The 24,001-nt window shown below is 47.7% G+C and overlaps 2 protein-coding genes across 7 annotated transcripts in view; one reads left to right on the top strand and one right to left on the bottom strand.

Annotated features, from left to right (window-relative positions):
- LOC117146658 overlaps positions 1-22,722 on the top strand; it is a 54,297-nt gene extending 31,575 nt beyond the window's left edge. For all 6 annotated transcript variants that reach the window (XM_033312998.1, XM_033312997.1, XM_033312996.1 and 3 more), the window contains 5 exons: positions 69-457; positions 16,637-19,733; positions 19,809-19,945; positions 20,010-20,721; positions 20,805-22,722. In XM_033312998.1, coding sequence (XP_033168889.1) covers positions 69-457; positions 16,637-19,733; positions 19,809-19,945; positions 20,010-20,721; positions 20,805-22,701 — 6,232 coding nt within the window. In that variant the 3' untranslated portion in view covers positions 22,702-22,722. The remainder of the gene's footprint in view (positions 1-68; positions 458-16,636; positions 19,734-19,808; positions 19,946-20,009; positions 20,722-20,804) is intronic.
- LOC117146659 (hyphally regulated cell wall protein 3) lies at positions 2,088-4,466 on the bottom strand. The gene is made up of 2 exons (XM_033313001.1): positions 3,973-4,466; positions 2,088-3,762 (listed from the first exon to the last, which is right to left on the bottom strand). The coding sequence occupies exons 1-2, from the start codon at positions 4,464-4,466 to the stop codon at positions 2,088-2,090; spliced, it is 2,169 nt and encodes a 722-aa protein (XP_033168892.1).
- Positions 22,723-24,001: the final 1,279 nt, after the last annotated feature.

Genomic DNA, 24,001 nt, shown 5'->3' with positions numbered 1-24,001 from the left:
TGAAGTGTACATAATGCGAATAAGACTACTGTAACTAACTATTGCTATCTCTTTCGATTCTGGTGCAGTGAATCCAAGAGGAAGCGCTTCGAACTGAATTCCGGTGAGGCAGCTGGAAACGCAACGGCGGCTATGACCAATAGCAGCACCAGTGGCAGCATGAACATCAGCAATAGTCACGGCCTGAAGGCCAATGCCAAGGATGGATCGATGGCCAAGACATCGATGGCATCCACGTCGTCGGCTTCGGTTGTCGTCACATCCACGCCATCGTCATCCGCCTCCTCCATGCTGCTAATAAGTGCCGCATCCATTATGTCCACGGCAGCGGGAGCAACGTCCTCGTCCACGGCGACCACAACGGCCACAGCTCCGGCGATCTCGTTGCCTCCATTGGCGGATGGAAGTGGCAACTCGATGGTCAATGCAAACGAGATTCTCGCCCTCGATGGCAAAGGTAAGTGCCAAAAGCTATCTACTTTATTCCGGACTATTCAGATGTCACTGATTTATCCAGTACATTTTCGCAATCTTTCAAGTATCAAGGGATATATAATTTATTTGAAGAGATTCTCAAAAACATGATTATGAACCAAAGAACAGGTTGAATTCTTTGAACTCTTTAGCTTGAAAGCACAGACAAAAGCTTCGTAGAACTTTGATCCTGTGCGCGAGCTTTTTTGGAAATGGTTCAATGTTTTGCTAGGGAATTTATGCGCTTTTCGCGTTTCAAAGTTCAAAGAGAAGCTTTCACAGAGTGTCCTGCGATGTGGAAAAGCTCACTGTTAACCTGCTGAAGCTTTTCATTACTTTCTTGTTTATTTTTCTTTCGATTTTACATTGGTATGTTAATGTCCTGGGCGCACTCCACTCCCCTCCCCACCCCGCGGAGCACATCAAAAATGCATTTCCCGCCATTGACAACTGCAGTGTGGTGCAGCAGGAGCAGCAGTCTCTTTTGTGCCGTTTAATCAAACTATCCAACCGACCTCATCACCACTCACCCCCTCAATCCAATCAGAACTGGTGGCTATGTCTATGTCCGTTTCCTGGGATTCTGCAATTCTGTTTGCCCTGCCTGCTTCTCCGCCAGCGTTTTCGATTAATATTTCATCAAAAAAGAAGATATATATGTATATATACGAACAAAAAGACACTGAGCTCGCGCTATATGGCCGCAAGTCAAGTTGTCGGAGTCCAGGGCCAAAAAGAGTTGACACGGGATGGGGCAGCGATCCGGGGAAGTGGCAAAGTGGGTGGATGAAGGAGTAGCTCAATTGGTGGGTACGCTGGTTTCCTCATTTTCTGCGGCGCTCAGATCAACGCTTTTTCGGCCGCTTGCGGTTTTTGTTTGCACCACCGCCCAACGAAGGCGGCCACCCACCAGCACCCACCACCACCAGCACCACCACCCACATACAACCAGCACCACCCGCGTTCCATCATCGTCTTTGCTTCGCTCGCTTCGCTCGGCCTTGTTGGCTGTCATCTCCCTGGCGAGTTAATTAAACTCAATTAAATTAAAGTCTTTTTTGTAAACGTCTTTTTTATTATGCAAGTGATTTAATTTAATTATTAAATTGCGGCAAGGATTGTTTACCTTTGAATTCCCTGGCCACTCGCATTTCCGTCTTCGTTTCAAAGGGTGCAAGAAGCATAATGTCGATGATGAGCTGGAATGTGGATGCTATAGCTCACGATATGGAAATCCGAAACGCATTCTAATGCGTTAATTCTTATTTTTCTTATTTTTTTCCTTTTTTTTCTTTTTACGCATCTAAGCTTGATTTATGCACAGATTTATTTCCAAGTTGATTTTCCTTATTCACGAAGAGCCTTCTTTTGAATCGAATTCGAAACTTTACGCTTTTCCACTTTCACTTGTGCACTTGCATTAAGTATTTTCCTAGTTGTTTCACCATTATGCTCTCAGTGCTGATTGTTTTTAAGTACTTTTTATTAATTCAATTGCATTTCTAGAGCGACAAAAAAAAAAAAAACATTCTGTGTGTGATAGGTGTAGATAAATTCGTAAATTTCGTTGCTTTGATTTTGCCAGTGCCATTGTTGCATGTGCTCCATTTACTTTAGGATTGTTGTTGTTGATGTTGCGGCTGTGTTGTCTGCTGATCGTCGCGTTTCGCGTTGTTGTTGCTGCTGTTGTTGCTGCCGTTGCTGCTGCTGCTGCTGCTTGTGTTGCTGCTGCTGTTGTTGCTCGTGTTGCTCGTGTTGCTCGTGTTGCTGGTGGCCGTCGCCTCGATCTCATCCGCATGGCACATTTTGCGATGCTTGTGCACGAAATAGTAGCTGGGAAACTTGCTGCCGCACGTTTTGCAGGGATAATATTGCACATTCATGTCCAGCGGTCGAACCTCCCGACGCAGCAAGGCTGATGTTGCAGCTGTCGCACCATTTCCAGATGCAGCCGATCCGCCCGAGCTGTTTGCACCACTCTGACCCACCGATGGTTGGTCCATGTCGGTGGTGCTGGCCATTGCAGCGGCGGGTTCCACCAGCAGTTTCTTGTCCGTGGTGGTCAAACTCAATGGGTTCAGGTGCCGCTTGGCGTGCTTTTGATAGCAATACTGCGACTTAAAGGTGTGCTTGCAATAGACGCACACGTAGAGCTCCTGATTTCCAGCGGATGATCCGGATGCAGATCCCGTTCCGGTTGCCTGTGACTTTCTATTGCCAGCAACCGTGGATGCGGTTGCTGCTGTTGACATCGATGAGGATGCAGTGGTGGCTCCTGTTGCATGCTGCTTACCGACCGCCGCTGGTATGGCATCGCCACTATTCTCGCTCTCCTCCTGCTGCTGGTGACTCAATTGCCGCTGCTGGCTACTGATGGCCCTGGCCATTTGCTGATGAAACGAATAGCTCACACTCTGCTGGCTGCGATGTTGCTCCACCGCCATGGATGCGGTCGAACCGCCGCCAGCTGGAGCAGAGCCAGGACCACCCAACGCACCCGATGCCATGGCCTCTGGCTTGTGGCCGTAGGCTGTGTTGAGGATCCTTCGAAAGCGAACCGGTCCATCGCAACTGGCCACATCGATGATGAATTTCGAGGGCGTTATCGGTGTGGCGGCAGCTGCCAAATCCAATTGGGCAGCCGGCACAGGAGCCTTGGCCACCTGCAGGCCACTGGATTTTCGCGATCTGGACGCGGAGGATTTCGTCCTGCTGCCCTTTGAATTCGACTCCCTTCTTGAGTTTTGACCTTTGGCCTGCAGACTTTGCAGAGATTGGGGCTTGGGCGTAGTGGGGATTATGGTGGCAGCAGCCACTGGTACGGGTGTTGGTGGCTTCACATCCAAGCGCTCGATGTTCAGGCTGCCGGCACTGCTGCCGGCCAGAGAACTTACCACCGAAACATTGCAGTCCATGTCCACATCCGGTTCGAGATCGGCTTCGTTATCCGTCACAGTATTGCTATCGATAAAAACCTCCACATCCTCATCCTCTTCGTCGTTGTCCTGCATGGCTGTGGGCTGCTCGTGCTCCATGTGCGAGTTGGCGCCAAAGGAGCTTAGAGTTGGAGCCGGAGCTGGAGCGACGCCAGTTGGTGGATGAGCCGTTGGATGGGCCGGAGGTGCAGCACTTGGCGGCGCTTGTGGCATGGGTAGAAAGCCGAAATTCGGCATGGTGGCCTTGCTGGGTATCGGCCGGATGACCTTGGCGGGAATGCTGGGCACTGGACAAAGCTGGGCGGGATTGCCGTTCAAATAGCCCTCCGTTTGAGCTCGCGCCAAAAATGAGCTAGAAAATATATACGCGTATATATTTAAACAGTTGACTCTTACTCAATGGAACAATGGAATCAAAATCATATACTAAATTCGATATGCCCATGGATAATGCAAGTTATTTCGCATAATATTCATTGGATTGATATGAAATTTCGTGAAATTTCTGGCGAGACCTTTAGCTTTTGAAAAATACATGTTTCGCCGCCGAACCCACACCCACCGGCAGATTTCCAGAGCCCGTGGCATGTGCAGCACATGGGTGGCCAGCAGAACGGCAAAGATATTGTCGACGGTCAGGTCGAGATAGCCGGTGTACATATAGGTTAGTAGCGGTGCAAACTGATCGGCCGTCACATTACTGAGATATAGCAATAGTTCGCCCGATGCCGTCGTGGCCGATGATGTGGAGGGAGCTGTTGCTCCCGCCGCAGCGGATACCGATACCGATGCGGAGGCGGAGGCGGAAGCCTCATCCAAACGGATGGCGGATCGCAGGTAACCACTGTGCATGCCCAGCACCAGGGAGTGCGCCACGAATCGCACATTGCTGGGTGCCGGACCCACCTCCAGAATAACATCCGGCGGCGAGCTCATCACCAAAGCGGAGGCACTGACTCCACTCGGTGTCCCACTGCCTGCTCCACCGATACCGGCTGCGGTGGAGCGAATTACCGGCGTGCTGCTGCTGCTGCCAGTCAGCCAATTGGTGAACATTGCTTTGCTGCACGTGCACAATCAAAAAAAAAAAAAAAAAAAATCCAAACAAACAAACAAGTTGAATTTTGTGGCGAGATTTTCGTGGCAAGGACGAGGGACGACGAACGAAAGGAGCAGGAGCAACACCGCGTCGCGCGTCCAAAGTGAAATCGTTTGCAGAACTGATGGCCGACGGCCGTGCGTCTCCGGTATTTATACTCCCCGGCAGTCAGAACAGCAGCAACCTGCCGCGCTCATCGTCCTTCGTCCTTCGTCCTTCGGCCAAGGATTCGCTGCCATTCGTTTCCACTCGGTGGCCGCATCGACACACTGCCTGTTTTTGGGAACTGAACTCGAAAAATTCGTTTCATATGGCTTTGTGGAAATAATAAACCATAATTGATATAAATTAGCATGCTATATTTAATTTTATTTGGTTTTGATTTGAGTTTTTTTTACAGTTTGCAATTTAATTTAAAATCTCCAAATTAATTAACACCAAAGATATGATCGTAATTCAATTTATCTTTTCATACAACATTAACAAATATAAAAATCATATGTTTTACCAACAAAGCATTTGTATTTATAATTTAAGAACTTTTATGACATAATTCTTTAGCTGCTGCTTGTTAAGTAACTTACCAACACTGGCCGGAAGTTGAGAAGTTTTTGGTAGTGGCCTTACTACTTGGTTCCATTTGTTGTCTTTCGTAAATGAACAAATGTTTAAAAGAAGTATCGCGCTGTTTCTTGGCTGTTGCATTGCCTACATTTTTTGGGTGCAGGATTCGACTTCGCGGTTCTTTTGAGTGCTTTTCCTTTCCCTCTTTTGCATGTGTCATTTGGGCGCTTAACAACTCTTTACCGTTTTCTTGTGTGTGTGTGTGTGTTACCACCCGAAAATGTTGCCCCAATCGACTTAATTGATTTGTGGGCATAACCAACACATATTTACACTCAGTTCGTAGCTGTGTGTGTGTGTGTGCGTTCTCATGTTGATTTACTGCTTACATATGCGAGTGTGTGCTTTTGCCTTATCTGCTTTTAGCTATGTGTGTGTGTGTGTGTGTGTGTGTATTGTGGTCTTGCAGTTCGAATTCTCAAACAGCTATTAGCGCTTACCCTAGAAATACCCTGTACTTCAACGAAGTTACTTCGTGCCACAAATTCTGTTTATTATTACCGAATTTTGGTTTTTGATTTTTTATTTTCAGTTCAATTGATTTTTGTTTAAATCAAACTGCGCTACTTTATAATTCAGTTTAGCATTGAATTAATTAGCAATTGAGCAAGTTTATTAGCCCAACCCAATTCATGTTTTATTTCTTATAGAGTATCTCTGGATTTGTGCCATTTTTCGTAGCCTGTGTAGGTTGTATTATTTTTCTAAGATTTCCATCAGCATACACATATGGTCCTTTTCATTTTTCCCGTTCCGAATTCCTTTTTTTTTTTTTTGGTTGGTGTGGCTTATTTGGTCATTTGGTTGGCTTTTAATTACCGTTACTGCTGATCGGTTTATTTGAGCAACCGCACACACAAGCCATTCCGAATGTCCTTTTTGGTGCCGGAAACGAAACGGAAAAGGAAAAGGAAGAGGAGACACTGCCGAAACACATGAGCTGCTGATACTAACATCGAACTGATTTCGGTTGCCCGATATGGCAATTGGTCAGTTTGTTGGCATTTTATTATATTATGCCGTGCTGTCCTCATATTGATGGGCTAATTTAATTAAGTCGCTTTTGTAAGGACCTCTCGCACTCGCTGTCTGTCTTGTTCGATTCGATTTAACTTCAATCAAGCGTTAACAATTTTAATTAAATTATTTCCAAATGTAATTATAAATGTGCGTCATGCATAAATTGTGTTATTAATTTATTTACCCACCCACCCCGCCAACAACAACTGCAACAATTGCAATTACACCAAAAGTGTGGGACAGCAGCGCGCGAGTCCTGCGAGGCTGCAGGATATCTGCAGGAGTCAGAGGATGCGGCCACCAGACGCTGGCCGAGGCCAACTTTTTGAATAAATAATCACAACGTAGGCAAAAAATGAATTTCATAAATTGGCATTGGCATCAGCGCATCGGCGGCAGCAAATGTACGACATAAAAAAAAAAAATACAAAAAAGAAAAAAAAAGTCGAGCAGAAAAACGGCGGCAAATTGTTAAATGTTAAAAAAGTGGAAAATTGTAAATTCAGTAGCGAATCGCTCTTTTCTGACTTCGTCAATCTCTGCCAGGGTTTTAAACGTTGCGTTAATCCGCTGTCCTGCATCCATTTTCTTTTATATATTCATATTCTCTTTCTTCATTCTTGCCATCAATCTCAATTCCATTATGTTGTATTGCATTTGATTAAATTATTTCTATAACAATACAATATTTGCATTGAATCAATAAGTTAATAGGTATCTGAATAGAACTAGATAATCCTAAGCTAATCAGTGAGTTAGTTGGTATAGCATACTTTTTGGTATAAAAGATTTGATTATTAACATTTATACCAAGCTATGAGTTAATATAAGTTATTTTTACATAACATACAATCGCCGTGCAATTCAATTCAATTAATGAATCGTTGTTAAAGAAGCGTTATCTGTAGTCCCGCTCCCCCCTTCACCATCATGTATGTGTCACTTTTACCCGCTCTCTCTTTTTTGCTGTGTGCGTGTGTGTTTGGTGTGTGTGTGTGTGTGTAGGCTACACTTTGTGCTGATCTTTGCAGTAAGTTGGCAAATTGCCTGACAACCGGAAAACCAAATCGAAGCAGCAGCATCCTCGCACTCACACACACACCAACATGCACACCTGTCAACTGGCTTACACTCACACACACACACTCACACAGGCACACACACACACGCGCGCGCATATATCCAGCTTTGTCCATGTTGACAAGCAACTTCTGTTCCGCTCGCCATCTTCCCTTTCCCTCCGCTGCAGCTTATCCCAGTTGGATTTTATTGTTTGCATACACTCTACTCGCTCACACACACACACACAGGATGCAGGAGATATCCTGGACACACACACACATACCGTTATCCCCCGCTTGTGAGGAGGGGGAGTGGTCAAAAGGGACAAACCTTTTATGACAATTAAAACATAATTGACGGTCAACATTAATAAACCAAACGCACACCGAAAAGCGACGGCAGGAAAAAAGATACAGCAGCAGCAGGCGAAGCAAAGAGCAGAAGGCAGCAGACAGGAAATGCAGGACATGCGTGCACTCGAAGAAATTCTGTGCATATTTCACTATTAATTGATTTTAATGCTGCTATTTAACTTGCAGCACTTGCAGTTTCTCCTTTTACATTGTTGCGATCACTACATCTATTTTGTTTTAAGGATAATTGAAGAAAAAGGACTTTCAGTAAACGTTTTAATGGATTTTTTAGTATAACTTGGCCAAAAATGTGCGCAGACTCAAGGAAATAACTGTTTTCTACAGCTTATGATAGAAATATAAGATTCCTACCTAAATTTTTTCAGCTTTCGAAAAATTTTTTTTTTGTGATTTTTTCATTTTTTGTAAGGGGTTACATCATCATTTTTTGCAAAAAACCTGAAAAAAAAAATATTTTTAACTGTGAATGCCAGTCGATGCAAAATTTTGAAACGAGTTCAACGAGATATGACATTCCATATTTGGCCAAATATTTCCATTGTAGTAAACAAAAAATGTAATATTTTCCCAGAATTTTGAGAACATTCTGTGTTGAAAGATTTCCTCTTTTCATTTTAAGCGGAATGCATATTTTTTCGCTGTGCAGGCTTGAGGGGAAAGAGTCAGAGTTACTCCAACAACAATAACAACAACAACGACGAATACAACAACGAATACAACAACATCGGCAACAAGATTGCAATTGAACTTTCGGCAAAAGGGTGCGATGAAACCGAATAACCCACTAATCCCCAGCCAGGACCCCCAAGAGCATGAACATCCATGCCGCCTTCCGCCGGCCACGCCCCCCCTCCCCATTCACATAGAAATCAACACACGGCCATTTTGTGTTAGTTAAAAATTCTTTTTGTGTGTTAAACAACAAGCCGAAAACACGAAAAAATAGGAAGGTGGCCAAAAGAAGCCAAAGCCAAGCCTCCAAAACACAGAAAAAAGCGCGCCAAAAACTAAATTTGAAAGCATTGTTAAAAGGGGGGCGGGAAAGGGTGAAGTGGGGCCAGCCTACAGTTGGCAACGTTACAATAGTGCTTGCGTTAAATAATTACCATTTGAAGTACTCAAGTTAAGTACGAATTAATAGATTAACTATGGTTTCACAAATACTGAGCGAAATTTATCAAAAATATTATAAACCATATGATATAGAATTCTCATTTAGCTTAAACTATTTTACGCTATGCATCACTATTCTTGTGACCGCAACTGTGCGATATGCTTGTGTGCTATCCTCTTTGGGCAATTAAACTGGTGACACGCTGTTATTGTTGTTGTTTATTAATTTGTTCATTGCATTTTGAGTGATCGCTCACTGTGCATTATGCTGATGGAAAGTAAACGAAGTAAGAAGTGGTTGGGCTGCGATTCGATGTTTTGCGTCATTTTTCCCGCCGGCTGGGCTGTCAAAAAGCGGCCAAAAGTATGCAACACGCTGCAGCGCGGCTTAAATGTCCCAAATGTCCCAGGGGGCAGGGGGAGGGGCGCCACACCAAAGGGGTTGGCTATTTTGTCTGGCCGGTGGGTGGTGGTGGGTGCTGCAGCAAAAGTCACTTGGCAAAAGACTGGCCGCCGTTTATGAAATTTTGAACAAAATTGAAATTACGCTAATTGTTTGGACTCTCGCGTACACGCTGCCGCTGCCCACTTACTACGCCCCTGCAATTCGCCAAAGGGGGGCGTGCGTTTTTCGGGTCGCAAGGGTTGGGGAACTGGAGGGGGGCTTGGTTGCGCCTGGCGAAAGCAAAAACAATTAGCGAATTTGATGAGCAAATCCTCGTTACACGCGTTACAGCGACGTTGCAATGGGGGGTGACAAGGGGGGTGTAGGGTTTTGTGGAGCCCCCCCTGTTGGTGCAGCTAATTAATAGACTTTTGTGTGCGTGTGTGTGTGTGTGTGTCTCAGGCTTGTGGCTCCTCTGCTCTGTGTGCTTCATTTTTGTTTGTCCAGCGCATTAGCCGCCAATTCGCTTTCGTATCCACATCCGCATCCACATCCGCATCTGCCGCCAACCCCCAACCCCCGACCCCCCACATCCGCAACCAATTTGTTTGCCTGGCAGTTTGTCAGTTTTGCGGCTCTCGCTGCGAGTGTGTTTGCTAATTAGTAAATCATAATTACTCACTCGCATTTCACAATTCGTAAGCTCTACGCCAGTACGATTCGTCCACCCACTTTATAGGCTCCGCATTTTCGAACCCAATCCATCTGTCCAATATACAATCCTCCAACGCCCCACGCCGCTGAAATCCATCCATTCAGCCGCCATTATTCGCCATTCGTTGGCCAGGTCGAGAGTTTTTCGGTCCGCTCCAAATGTGTCAACCTCGCCGCAGGACACTTAGAGAAAAGTCGGTACCAATTGGATAATTCAGTGTGAAATAATATCCATTATGCTACTTTTTCCTAAAAAAAAAGCATATACCGGATAAACAAGTTATCGCTGTGTGATATGCATACCGATAACTATCGATTATATCGATGACTTTGTAATTGCTTTGATTTGAAAAAGATATTTGAATGCAGAGCATTCGGCACGTAATTTTCTCTCAATGTCGCGGTAAACGCGTCTTTCTAATTGCCCCGCATGAAATGCATAAAGGGCACAGAACACAGGTGCAATAGGCAAATGGATGGGATAATGGGGGTCTAACTGTACTGCTTTGATTGTTGTTATCCCCATAAGAGATTAAAAGAGCTGGGGGAAATATTAACGAGCCATTTCTCAGCGTTGCTTGTTGGATTACCGTTGTCAAAAACTGAAGAGCCTAAGCCATTTGCCGTGTATTTCCATTTTTTTAACCGGGGCTTAACATTTTCGTGTCATTTTCCTACCAACGTTATTTAATTGTTAAATATTACACGCAATTGAAACTAAATAATAGTCAAAATGCAATCAAAGGGCATAAAAAAAACTGTTGCTTGGTTTTTTGGCGCTGACAAACTAATTACCAACTTAAACTTAAACGTAAACTGGCAAAAACCGAAAAAGGCCCCAAAAAATAATCCAACCGAAAGCCATAGAGTCAACACACACACACACACACACACACACAGAGAGAGGAGAAAGTAAGTAACGGAACAGCATCTGCTAATGATGTGTATGTGTGTGTGTGTGTGGCTTCTTCGTCTACTGCGCTCTCCTTCACACGATGTAGCGCGCTCTCTTTCCGGCTGAGACTTTTGCTTACATATGTAATTAAATTGCTCAATTAAAATTGCACACCCTTTTGATTATCGCTGGCGCACTCCATCTCTGTCCCTCTCTCTTTCTGTGTGTTCTCTCGCTCTCTCTTTATCTTTCTCTGTGTCTGTTATTAATCAGAGAAAATCGTTGTCCAAAAAGCAAGGGTTTACACGCAAAGAAAATGTATGGCATCGAATTTTGGGATTAAGGATCATGTAATATGTAAAATAATTATTTAGATTTAAATCAGCCAAATCTTAGAAATGATTTTGTTTTTTAAGTTTGAGTTCTTTTATTCATAGTTTCGGATGACTTCATCCATCGAATATTTTCCAGTGTATTCACACGCACACACACATGTGCGCTTTTAGGACTCCAGTGAAATGACGGCCACAATTGCCCGGAATAAAATATGCTTTCCTTTTTTTTTTTTTTTTGTTTTTATTTCAATTTTCTTTTGTGTTGGGCTGCCACTGATGCTGTTGCTGTTGCCGCTTTTCCCCACCTTGCCCGCCCTTCCCTTTCCGCTTTTCCGCCCTCGCATCGCTCCTTGTTTCCCGCTATGCTTCGCTTCTCTTGAGCCAGCGCCGCCTTTGCCGTTAAATCAACACCATTTCGTAAATTAAAAGTGCCAAGCAAAGCGTTTGCAGCTCCTGCCGCCGAGCGACGTTCATATTAACTGTATTTACAATTATACGGAGCTCACTATCAGCTGCAATGCAATATATATAAGATGTTGTACATTGAAAAGAATACAAATAGATGCAGCTTGCTGGTTGCATTAGAACAAGTCTGGAAAAAACTACCAAAAATACCAAATATACCAAATATACCGGATATCCTCTTAAAGTGACAGCCAAATTTATTAACTAGCGCCAGCTATCAACGGGAACTAGTAAATGTAGCTTTTGAATATTTCTTTGTCGCTTTTCCTTCTAACCGAGGCTTATGAAAATATTTAAAAAAAAATGTCAATATACCAAAGAAGTCGCATCTATGAGGTTACATCGCGCTGTACTGTGCGTTTTCCCTGCTCTGTTTCACTTCCCCTAAATTGCCATTCTCTTTGCATATGTGCATACCAAAACGCCCCCTTTCCGCCCACTTTCACCCACTGAACGCGCTGCTCTTTGATGTTTGCACAAGTTGGCAACTCGACTCGACTCGACTTCTTCTGCTTACGCAAGTTGTGCGGCTGCCACTGCTTCATCTTCTTCGTGCCTCGTGCCTCGTGCTTCTTGCGCTCTGCCAACAACAAATTCCCCATGGTGCTAATTAGCGGCGGTGTCCTTCGTCCTTCGCTCGTCCTGCCAACGTTTTGCTTGCTCTTGTGCTCCGAATCGCGTATATATTTTTTAATTGGCCACTTTTGGCATTTCCATTGTTGTTGGTCTCCACTGTGGTTACTGCTGTCGTTATCTCCAAATTGATTGATTGTTGTTGTTGTTATGCCAGATTTGATTGGATTTGCGTTTCCGGTTTTTAACAAAAAAACGGATGTGTATTTAAATACAATTGCAAGTTTTCAAAATGTATTTGTTAAAAGCCACTTTAGGATATTTGAATAAAGATTTTTTAATAACTAAACATAAACCGAATTTTCAAAAATATTTTTCAAAATAATATTTCTTGAATATCCTGAAGTATGACTTGAATTTGATTTGACAGTTGGAAATTCACCTTTCGTTCACCTTTCGCCCCACCAACTCTTCGTTCTCATCAATTGTTGTTTTCAATTGTCTAATTGAAAGTTAAATACATTTTTGGTAACTTGTGCAGAAATTTTGTGCTGTTGCAGCAGAGTCCTCAGTCCGTTGGGACTTGCAACGGGTGCAAAAGAGACAGTGCGATGGCGAGGAAATGAGAGGGCACTATAATATAATGATTGAGTTTCGGGTTAATTTCTGTTTGCTCATATTTGTTGGCTGGCCAAAACTATTTGCCAAAATGGTCGAAATTTAATTGCACAATTAATGCAGTTGATAAGTGTAAATGAGTTGGTGGGAAAAAGTTGGCTGCGATGATGAATAAAAGCGAGAAAATACAGAAAGTTGGTAATATTGGAGGTTTTCAAGTGTCTAAAGCAGCGAGGTAACAAGCTCAGTAAAGAAGATACATAATGCTAATTGGGAAGGACCTCACTAGGTCAGCATCACACACACACACACACATTAGGCCTACACACACGCATTTAAGCGCCCCGCCCAGCGCCCATCCTCCGCCCACTTTTTCATAGACCTCCTCAATATTTACTCTTTGTACTTGCAAAAGAAATTGTACTAATGGAATTATTTCATTTTGGAGAGCAGTGCGAGCGGGACAGGGCGAGTGCGGAAAGAGCGAGACGGAGGGGTGTGCGTTGCGTCTCTCGTTTTGTTTTGTTTGTCGTTGTGATTTACTTTTGGTTTTCGTATTTTACCACAACCCCCCACCCCTCCCACTCACTCCTCACTTCGCAATGGTCCTGATATTTTTTTATATTTCTTTGCTGTGCAAATAACTCGCAATGTTCCACGTTTCATCTGCTTCGCTATCTCCATCCCTCTCTGCTCATTCTTCTGCCTTCTCTGTCTCCAAAGTCGCGACTGCACAAATCAAAGTAGAAAAGTCACCGAAAGAAGCGCTGCGATACACACAGAGAAAATGTGTTTAGGTTTGAAAAATTCAGAGAAAAATTAAAAAATATATGTATCTTTCTCATAAGCTTTAAAATTAAAAACCCTTTTGAGGAGAATTGAAATTTTCTCTGTGTACGAAAGAAACCAGGGAAAGCGCAAACCTCAAGCCCAATGCCAACTTCCGCCTTTCTCCGCTCTCTCCCCCCACTATTCTTTCCCCCCCACCCCCCTTCCACTTCCTGGCGTTGAAACTTTTTTGTTTTCCTTTGGGGCGGTTCAAATAATTTTTTGACTGATTGAATTATTAATAAAATTGATCGAAATGCAAAGAGAGCCGCGCCGCCGACGACAACGAACGCTGCTGGTCAGCAAACAAAAAATAATACAAAAAAGAAAAGATATAAGAATATATATATATATATATAAAACATAGCTGAGCGGAAATTCATATCACAGTTTTCGATTTTTCATCTTTGCCTTTCTTGTTTGTTGTTATTATTTGATTGAATTACTTTAAAGGCAAGTGCAGTGGGGAATTTCGCTCAGTCGGCTTGTCGCCCACATAAGTATGCTACAATAAATATACCACGTTGTATATGTGTGCATATGTGTGTTGTGTATATATGTGTTAGTGTGAATACACGTGCAACTGTGCTGTGGGTCACATTTAATTAACACAAATTTCCATTAATGTGCATTAATTACGGCCGACTTCATTTTGTTGAACTGGCATATGTTATGGCGAACAGGACATCAATTGTGCCTGACATTGGGCTTCCATCAAATTGAGACGCGGTTAATTATTCCATTATTTGTGGTCCGATCATAATTGAATAGTATTAATTGTAATCCAAACGAGGGCACTTGAAAAATATGCCTAATGAAAAGCCGAGCGGCTTATGATAGTTATGTTGAAATTAATAATTTTTTTCTTTTTATTACTTACAATGATTAACGAAATTATCCTTTAACAATGATAAATATCAAACTTTTTATTGGACACTCATTTTTTTGTGTTAGCTGCCATTTGCCGAAGTGTATTAAATATTTACAGAGTATTTTTAATTCACAATTAAATAATGAAAAGCCAGGTTTGCTACTGCACTCGACTTTCCTGCCACGCCCACCAACCCACTCCATTTTTTTTTGTTTTTTGGTTTTTTTTCTGTACCAGGGGGCTCTGAACCCCCAATGTCGACCAATTGCCTTTTTATTAATTAATTTATTTGGTATTGCCGTTGTTTTATTGCTGTTGTGGCATGTGCACAACTTCAGTTCGTTTTCATTTCGAATATTATTTTTATTTCGATGGCATATATTGTACTTACAAAATATATGACTTTCTTTAACATATCTATCAGTGCTGCATAAAACAAAAAAAATATTGTAGTTTAAAAAGTGTTAGAAATGCTTTAGAGTATCTTTTGGGTCAGCCATTTATTTTTTCACCCAATTGAAACCGGAATTTGTTTTCATTTTGATTTACAACACTGTTTTTGTTTTTGTTTTTTTTGGCTGGCCGCTATTTGTTGATCTCTTTCTGGCTTGTTGTTACTGTTATTAATATTAAATATTTATTTAGTGATTTTTATTTAATTTGCAATCTATAATTGCAATGTGATTGAGCTTTTTCAGCGAAGTTGAAAAAGTGTTGCCTACATTTGGCCGCTTCAATTTTATTTCGAGTGACTGTGCGTGTGTGGGTGAGAGGTTAAAATGGCTGGCACCCCAGTTAACTGATCCACCTGTTCTGCACTCCCACCCCGCAGCCCGCTCCCCGCTCCCCGCTTAACAATCAAAATTAAAATGAGTGGCTTATTAAAATTTTAACGCTCAAAAAGCATTTTACTCATCAGTTTTTTCCTTCCTTTGCTCGGACAGCGTAAAAAGTTGGGTGAAGTGGGTGGCGTGGGTGGCGTGGGTGGAGTGGGTGGTTGGGTGGCTGGCAGGTGGTGCAAAATGTGGGGTAAAGCGAGCGAAGGCTACTTTGATGTATTTTCATATTCCGCCGAGACTCGCGAAATACGCAGGCTGGAGAAAGTGCAGGGGGTTTGGTTGGGTGGAAAGTAGACTGCTGCTGCCACAAGGACGAAAAGGACTCTACTCTCTCCCCTCTCTCTCTCGCTCTTTCTCCCTCTCTCTGTTTGGTCAGCAGCCAGTCTATCTGACATTTAAAACGCTGATTGATTTTACTTGCAATTATTCTTTCTATCGCCACCCACAGCCCGCGTTTCATCATCTCATCTCACTCGCTTTATTTTAATTACATTGATTTTGGTTAAATGCCGCAATTGTGTTTGCCACCGCGCGCTCTATTTGCACATCATTAAAATTTGAAAATTATTTAAGTGGCAAGACAAAAAACTAAGACAAACACAAAATTTTGCCACCGCATCAGGATTTTCAGTGGGTGGTGGTGGGTGGGTGCTCCTCTGGCTTTTCCCATCGGTTAGGGGGATGTTTTCTGCGATAATCCAATTTATGCGAAAGTTTCAATCAAACCCATTATATTGAATGATGATTGAAAGGGATTGATAATCATTTTTAAGGCAAATACAAATAATAATTTAGCAATGATTTCAAAAATATTTTCAGCATTTAGTTGCATATATCTTACCCATATTTTCTAGATCCAGATAGATCCATTTCACTCTAGTCACTTGCAGTTATTGCCATCCAACCAACCAACCAACCATCCATCCATCCATCCATCCATCAGCAATCGTCCTGAGCCGCATCCTTGTATCCCTCCTGCCGTTTCTCCCATCGAGAAAAACTGTGGGGTGGATGGAAGGCGTTTTAAAATATTCAATTGGCTGCTGCTCATTATTTGTTAAGTGGCTTAATGAAAGCGCTTCCCCCTCCCCCTTCTCCTCTCCTCCCGGATTTCCCCTTCTTTGCCTGACCAGTAGCTTTAATTAAATCGCATTTTTTAATGTGTTTGCATAACTTTTGCCTACACTCTACAAATATTTCGCAACGCTTTGTGAGCGAATAATAATGGTATTAGGAATAATCTCATGGAATTTTAAAATCATTAGGGGATGAAAAAGATAATTTTTTGAATCAATAAGGTTTTGGAATCAAAAGAATTTATTGAAAATTTTTAGCACTTAAATATATAACTTTCTTATAGAGATAACTGAAGGTCTATCCACTAAACTTAGTATTTCAATTCTTCTTACAGACAAACTGGCCAGCTGCTTTGTGTGCAAGGCGGAGGCGTGTCCGCGCACCCGCCCACTGAAGAAGGGGCGTGGCCAGCAGTACGGCATTCCGGACGAGACGATCCCGGCGGGAGCGCGTGTCTGCAATAGCTGCCAAGGCAAGTCGGTGCGCAGCCGCTATCCCAACTGTCCGCTGCCCACGTGCCCGAATCCCAAGGATCGGGCCCAGCGCCTGCGGAACATTCCCTCCCGTCTCTTCGAACTGGCGCCCGAGGTGCGTGATCCGGTGATGGCCGAGTTCCAGATACCGCCGCACGCCACGCGCTGCTGCTCGGCCTGCCTAATGCGCATCCGCCGCAAGCTGGATCCGCAGCTGAATCTCACCGATGGCTCCAGTGGCGGTGCGGGCAGCGGCAGTGGCGGCGATGAGACGGATGTCAGTACCTCGTCGTGTGATGAACGGGAGCCGGGCGGATCCGATACCGCTTCCGTTGAGAGTCCGGAGAATCTGCAGCGGCACAAGTCCCTTACGATGGTCAAGCAGCAACAGCAGCAGCAGCAGCAACAGCAGCTATCGCAGCCACAGCCCCCGCCAGCTCCACAGCAGAAGGGATCATCTGCACGAGGTGGAGATCAGGGAACACCACTGATCATCACACCGACCCGAATGAGCAGCAAGGCGGGATCGGGCGGGGGCCAGCCAGCGGGCGACAATGATCGCCTACTGCCACCCGCCGCTGGCCAGGCACCGAAGAAGCAGAAGACCAGCGAGGAGTACGATTCCTCGGCCACGGAAACGGCGGATGAGGAGAACGAGAACTCGCCGGCCAATCGTCAGAGTCCCAAGGTCCTATTCCACGGCCATGGACATGGACATGGAGGTCATGCCAATAATGTGGCGGGTCTGCAGCCGCCGGTGGCCAATATGGTGCCGGGTGGTGGTGTCCAACCCGGTGGAGCTCCAGGCCAACAGGTCAACGGACCGATTAGTATGCGACGCGAGGCGGTCAACAATGTGCAGGATTGCGTATTCTCGGTGATTGAGCGTTCGCTGAAGCACAAGGGCCCGCAACCTAAGGGCGGACAGGGCCAGCAGCAGGGTCAGGGGCAAGGACAGGGCCAGGGTCAGGGTCAGACTCAGGGACAAAGCCAGTCCCCATCCCAGCAGCAGCAGCAGCAACAGCAGCAGCAGCAGCAGCAGCAACAGCAGCAGCAACAACAGCAGCAGCAGCAATCTGCCAACAATCTGGAACGCAAGGAGCTGACCATTGTAAGGGAATACCGCCAGGATTCGGGTATTCTGAAGCAGCAGCAGCAGCAGGCTGGCGGAGCACCGCCCACCTCGGCTGCCGGTAGTTTGCCGCATGGCACCTCCGTACAGAAGCTAACATCCCGACCAGCTGCAGTGGCACCACCGCCACCGGCTCATCCGCTGACACCCACCAGCACAGGATGTGCAGGCAGCAACAACGGAACCAGCGATAGCCTAGCCACCTTGTCAGTGGTCAATTCGCACATGGGCGTGGTGGGGCAACTTGGTCATCCGGGCCTTATGGCCCATGCAAGTTCCGCCGGAGGAATCGGTGTGGACAAGGCCACCATAACGCCGGTTGTCAAGAGCTCTAGCGGATCATCGAAGAGCGGCGGTACGTCCAGTCACTCGACGGCCACGCCGCCGGAGACCATTATCTACAATGTGCCAGTAGCGCATCCGCAACGGGGTATTCCACTACCGTCGCAGCACTCGGTACATCCTGCCCATCCGTCGCATACACAGCATCCGGCCCATCCGCAGCATTCGTCGCATGGTCAGCATCCGCAGCTGCAAGTGCCGGAACCGGAGCCGCAAACGTTGGACTTGAGCATCAAGAAGCCGCCGCGCGATGGTCACTCGCCGCACACGGGAGCCGGAGGATCTAGCTCGTCTAGCTCTGGATCGGGTGGACCGTCCTCCTCGGACCGACATCATGGCCCACCACCGCCGACCATGTCGATGAAGCACATTGTACGCTCTGGTGGCATGTATCGCGGTGACACCGTAACCGTTCCTTCGCTGGCTGCACCCAGTTCGTATCTGTATCCCACACCGCCGCACGGAGTGGTCAAGGCCATCGGCGGCGGTGGCGTGGTGCCCGGTGTGCTGCCCGGTGTGCCTGGCAGCGCACTGTATCTTCAACCAGTCCCAGTGCCCGTACCCATTTCGATTTCCGGGCAAGGTCAGCTGCCGCCGAGAGCTGGACAACCGCCCCCGGCACAGCCTCCATCCGGCAGGGGTGTGGCCAAGGCGCCACCCAAGCTGAGTCCCCAGCAGGCCCACCACTTGCATCCCAGTCACGGACACTCGCCATCGCAGCAGCAGCAACAGCAACAACAGGCGGCTGCAGCACAACAGCAATTGCTGGTGAAGAGCGGCTCGATCACCCATGGAACACCGGCCAACAGTGCCCAGCAACAGATCATCGTGCATGCACCAGCGACGGCAGCAGCAGCACCCTCCTCCCTGCTGAGTCCCAAGTTCGATGGCCTGGTCAGGCAAACGACACCAGAGGGAGTGGGCTCGGGTGGACCCGGAGGAGCAAGTGGCAGCGGCAAGCATGGCTCGATAACGCAGGGCACACCGCTGCACATGCCGCCGCATCATTTGGAGAGCAAGCGGCCATACGAGAGCTACTACAAGAGCTCCCAGCGCCACAGTCCCGCCCAACAACCGGGTGGCAATCAGCAATTGCCGCCGCCGCCGCAGCAATCGTCTCCACAGGCGCCACCGCCCCAGGGCTATGGTGTGGGTGTGAGCTCCCCCTATGCCCGGTCGCCGTTCGGCGGCGTGGTGGAGCAGCCGCAGGTGCTGAGCACGCGCCAAATCGTGATGCACGACTACATAACCTCACAGCAGATGCAGGGCCAGCAGCAGCAACAGCAGCAGCAACAGCGCAACATGTCGCGCGGCAGCAGTGCCAGTGGCGGTGGAGGCGGCGGTGGTTCCGACAAGGAGTCGCCCTCGCCACGAAACAGTGTGGGCAGCGCTAGTGGCTTCGCCTACGGCGGCGACAAGGAATCGGCACCACGAGGCCGACCGGAGTACTCCAGTCGTGCATCGCCAGCCGATCATGCCAATAGGTAAGTGGGAATGGGAATGAAATTTGCATCCACTGTATGTTTTTATTGACACATTTCCTATCTTCTATAATCCAGCACTCCGAGTCCGCATCGCACGCCGCCGCCACAGCGCCAAGGCGTCATCCAGAGGCACAACACGGGCTCCAAGCCACCATCACCCGCTGCTCCGCCACCGAGCAGGATGCACATGCCGCCGTATCAATATGCTCCAAGTAAGTTTTTTCAAATCTTCCAGTCGGCCATCGTGAACATAAACTAATACAGCCAATTTCATAGGTGGTCACGATGCATTGGCCTCGTTTGTGGACGTGGCCGTGCAGCAGCCGCAGTTACCGGTGCCGTCGCAAAAGGATGACAAGTCGCCGGGTGCCGCACCAGCGCCGGGACAAGTGCCCGGATCTGGTCCACCACTTGGACCATCGCCTCTGCCGCCCCACGCTGTGGTCGGCGTGGCCCAGCCACCGCCGCCGACCGCACACCACGATCAGCGGTATCGCGATCTGACCCTGCACCACCATACCCTGGTGCAGCAGCAGATTGCGCAGCAACAGCATTACCGTAGCCTCAATGTGGCGGCCCAGGTCGATATGCAGCGGCAGATGGATCAGGCGAAACGTGTGCTGCGCCACCAGCAGCACCAGGCCCAGCAGCAGCACAACCATGCCCTGGAGCGGGACAGGGAGATGCAGGAACGGATGCGTGAACGGGATCGTGAGCGGGAAAGGGAGCGTGAGCAGCGGGAACGAGAGCGCGAACGAGAACGCGAGCGTGAACGTGAGCGCGAGCGACGTGAACAGGATCGGGAGCGGCGTGTGGTGGCCGAAGAACGGGAGCGCGATAGTCGGCGCATGGAGCGCATGTTCGCCGGCAATGTGGTCACTGCATCAGGTGGCGCCGGCGGCGGAGGACCATCACCTGGCCAGTTTCTGCGGACTTCGGTTCCGGAAACTGGACCACCACGCTCAATCCCAGATCGCGAACGGGAATCGTAAGTATTAATCACATATACAAGTAGCCCGATAATCGGTAGCCAGATAAGCGAAATCGCTAATAAAACTAATCACCCTACAGGTACTATCGTCAGGCACATGGCGGTCCAGCTCCAGAGGATACGCCCGGGCAACTGAGCGCCCAGAGTCTGATCGACGCCATCATCAAGCATGAGATCAATCGTTCCAATGATGCCACCGCAGGCCCCAGTCGCGAGTTTCCGCGCCCATCGTTCGTCCATGCCCCGTTGCCACCACGTGGATCCGGATCGGGAGGCGGCACCGGCACTCGATCCTCGCCAGCCAATGTGCTCCATCCGATGTACCTGCGCGATCTACGCCAGCCGCTCGAGGGCGGAGCGGGATCAATGCTTACGGCGGAGAACAATGGCAAGCCCAGCTCGTCGGGATCGCCCAGTGTGATTAACATTGATTTAGATCAGGAGCGCATCTCAGCGGCAGCCGCAGCAGTTGCCCAGCAGCAGCAGCAGCAAGCTCCGCCTCCGTCGCAATCGTCGCAGTCCAGATCCGTGCACGGTCAGCTAAGGACACCGACCTCGCAGGCTGGCGGATCAGCGCCCAGTCCCCAGCAGATTCATACAAAGAGCATTACCTTCGGGGAACTAACCGATTCGATAATTACCAATGACTACGGCACCAATCCACATCTGCGGCCCACGCCACCTTTTATGGCCTATCTGCAGGAGACGCAGTCCATCCTGCCGCCGGATCGCTGGAAGCAGAACCGTCGCATGCAACAGAAGGCCGAGGAAGCGAAGCACCATTCCCAGCAGCAGCAGCAACACCAGCAGCAACATCACGCCCAGCAGCAGCAGCAACACCATGCCCAGCAACATCATCCGCAGATGCCGGGCACTGGCTCGGGCTCGGCTCCAGGTGGAGCTGGTCAGGGCGGAGGATCGGGCGGCCCGGGTAGCGGTGGTGGTGGCGCCGGCAGAGCCAGCACACCTGGCGAGGATGGACGCAACATAATTCGAATGCCCCAGGCGGTCAGTCCGCGAAAATTCAATCATGATATAATGCTACATCATGTGATGGGAACGACGGGAGCGGGTGGAGAAGCAGGTCAGTTCTTCCTACCCAGCCGTGTCGTGCTGCCCGAGCAGAGAGGAACGCCTAGCGGTGGTGGTGGAGCACCTGGCGGCGGAGGTCCTGGATCCGGAGGCGGTGCCACCACCATTGACAACTATGTGAAGACCCGCATCGCTGAGGTGATGCGCGACGACATTGGTTATGGAAAGAACCGGACTGTGGAGGTGCGAACAGAGGATGAAGTAACCGCCGATATGGTGGCCCATTCGCACGCCGCCGTCCATGCTGCACATGTGGCGCACGCGGCCCATGTCGCCCATGCCGCTGCTATGGAGTTGCAGCACAGGAGTAAGGAACCACCGCCACCAGAGATCAGTGTGTCACGTAAGACGCCCAACCAATACGAGGTGGTAGATGCCAGTGGGCGGCGCTCAGCTGGCAGTGGTTCAGTTTCGGTCTCCGTTTCGGGCGCCAATAGCCACCATTTGCCGTATCACCCACCGGCGGCGGCCTACGCCCCCAGCACCTACGCCTTCCCCTACAGCGCCCTGAACGTGCCCGGTGCCGCCGGAGGATTGCCGCCCCACCAACCGTTGCAGCTAGCCCACCAGGCGGTGGCACCACCTGGTGCCTTTGCCAAGGCCAAGGCTGCACATGCCTTGAGTGAACTGGGTGCAGTCGGTGGCGGGGTGTCCTTGGTGGTGGGCGGCGGCTCTGGGGGAATTGCAGGCGGACCAGGTGGTGTCTCAGTTGGAGGCGGTGGCCCGGGCGGCGGCGGACCAGGAAGCGGTGGCGGCGGCGGTGGCGGTCACAATTCCAGCTCATCGCAAGCGTCTGCTGCGGTGGCCGCTGCAGTTGCAGCGGCGGCCAGTGAGTCCAAGCCGCTGCTGTTGTCCAAGTACGACGCCCTCAGCGACGAAGATTAGTTGTGACTGCCGGCGTCGTCATCGGCGTCGGCGTCGCACCTGCGGCCAGCGACAATAGCAGTAGCAGCAGCACTACCGCCCGGCAGCAGCACGAGCGTGGTATACGGCTATCCTGGCTACCGGCGACACTCCCAGCATCAGCAACAACAACAACAACAACAGCAGCCACCGCATCCGCATCTTGTCCAGCAGCAGCAGTCGCCACATCGCCAGCAGCAGCTCTACCAGACCACGGTGCTGCCACCTCCATTGCAGTCCCAGCAGCAGCAACTCCACCAGCAGCAGCAGCAACAGCAGCAGCAACTCCACCAGCAGCAGAGGAGTCTCTACTATGCCAGCGAGCATTATCCGGGAGGCAACGGAGGCAGCTCTGCCGGCGGCAATCCGGGCTACTACTGACAGCAGCATCTGCAACATTAGCAACAACAATAGCAGCAGCAGCAACAGCATATGCAGATTACCAATAAGCGTATGCAAAATGAAACACCATGAGTTGTTGAACAAGATGCGCGAGCTAGGCAAACGACATGTGTAAAAAAAAAAATAACAGATAAGAAAAAGGCTTTAAAAAAGAGAAGAATTAAACTAAGAGCTGGCAAATAATAGGCAGGCAATTGAGAGATCAGAAGAGATGCGGAGAGGAGTCAAGTGGAGAGCAGACGGCAGGCAGGCTTGACAACATCTAGGTATAGTTTTTTGTCCAATGAAAATTATTTAGACAATTTAAAAAAGTGCAAATAAACAATTGTGGATGCAGGAGAATGCAGACTAGCTTAAAACTAAAACTTTAATTAAATGGATTGTAAATTTGGCACGTCCGAAAAAAGACTTTTTAAAGCGTGATTTAAAACATTTTCTTAGTAATTTAACGCAAATCATTTGTAATTGTATATAAAAATGCTTAATTTTGAGCAAAACGAAATCCGTATTCTTTATGTCGCCTAATTGTACTATTTGTCCCTATTTGTGTAGACGCGTGTGTCCATGTCCATGTTCTTTTTTGTCATGTTCTTGTTCTTGTCATATGTCCTTTGTCCTTTGACCTTTGACCTTTGTCTTTCGGTCGAAAGACAGGTTCCCTCTGCTCCTCACACAGCTCCAGCCTCAGCACCCCGAGTCAGAACGTTATGAGAATGGTAGTGAGAACAATTTAGATGCATATATATATATATATAAAACTAAAGATCACACCACACACACATATATATATACAATACACTATGAGCATAAGGAGTAAACAAAATAATAAAACACACTGTTGGGCTGTTCTTAGAAAAAAAAAACAAAAGAAAACAAAAAA

The sequence above is a fragment of the Drosophila mauritiana genome, chromosome X (genome assembly GCF_004382145.1).
Source record: "Drosophila mauritiana strain mau12 chromosome X, ASM438214v1, whole genome shotgun sequence".
In the NCBI taxonomy this organism is placed as follows: domain Eukaryota; kingdom Metazoa; phylum Arthropoda; class Insecta; order Diptera; family Drosophilidae; genus Drosophila; species Drosophila mauritiana.
Note: the sequence above shows the minus strand (reverse complement) of the source record. Positions and strands in the feature narration are given on the sequence as shown.

What these genes read in the sequence shown, in the direction of transcription:
- LOC117146659 (XM_033313001.1), bottom strand. Translation starts at nt 4,466, where the DNA reads ATGTTCACCAATTGGCTGACTGGCAGCAGCAGCAGCACGCCGGTAATT. An exon ending in CGGGCTCTGGAAATCTGCCG is followed by an intron (nt 3,763 to 3,972) that starts GTGGGTGTGGGT and finishes TATATTTTCTAG; the next exon opens with CTCATTTTTGGCGCGAGCTC.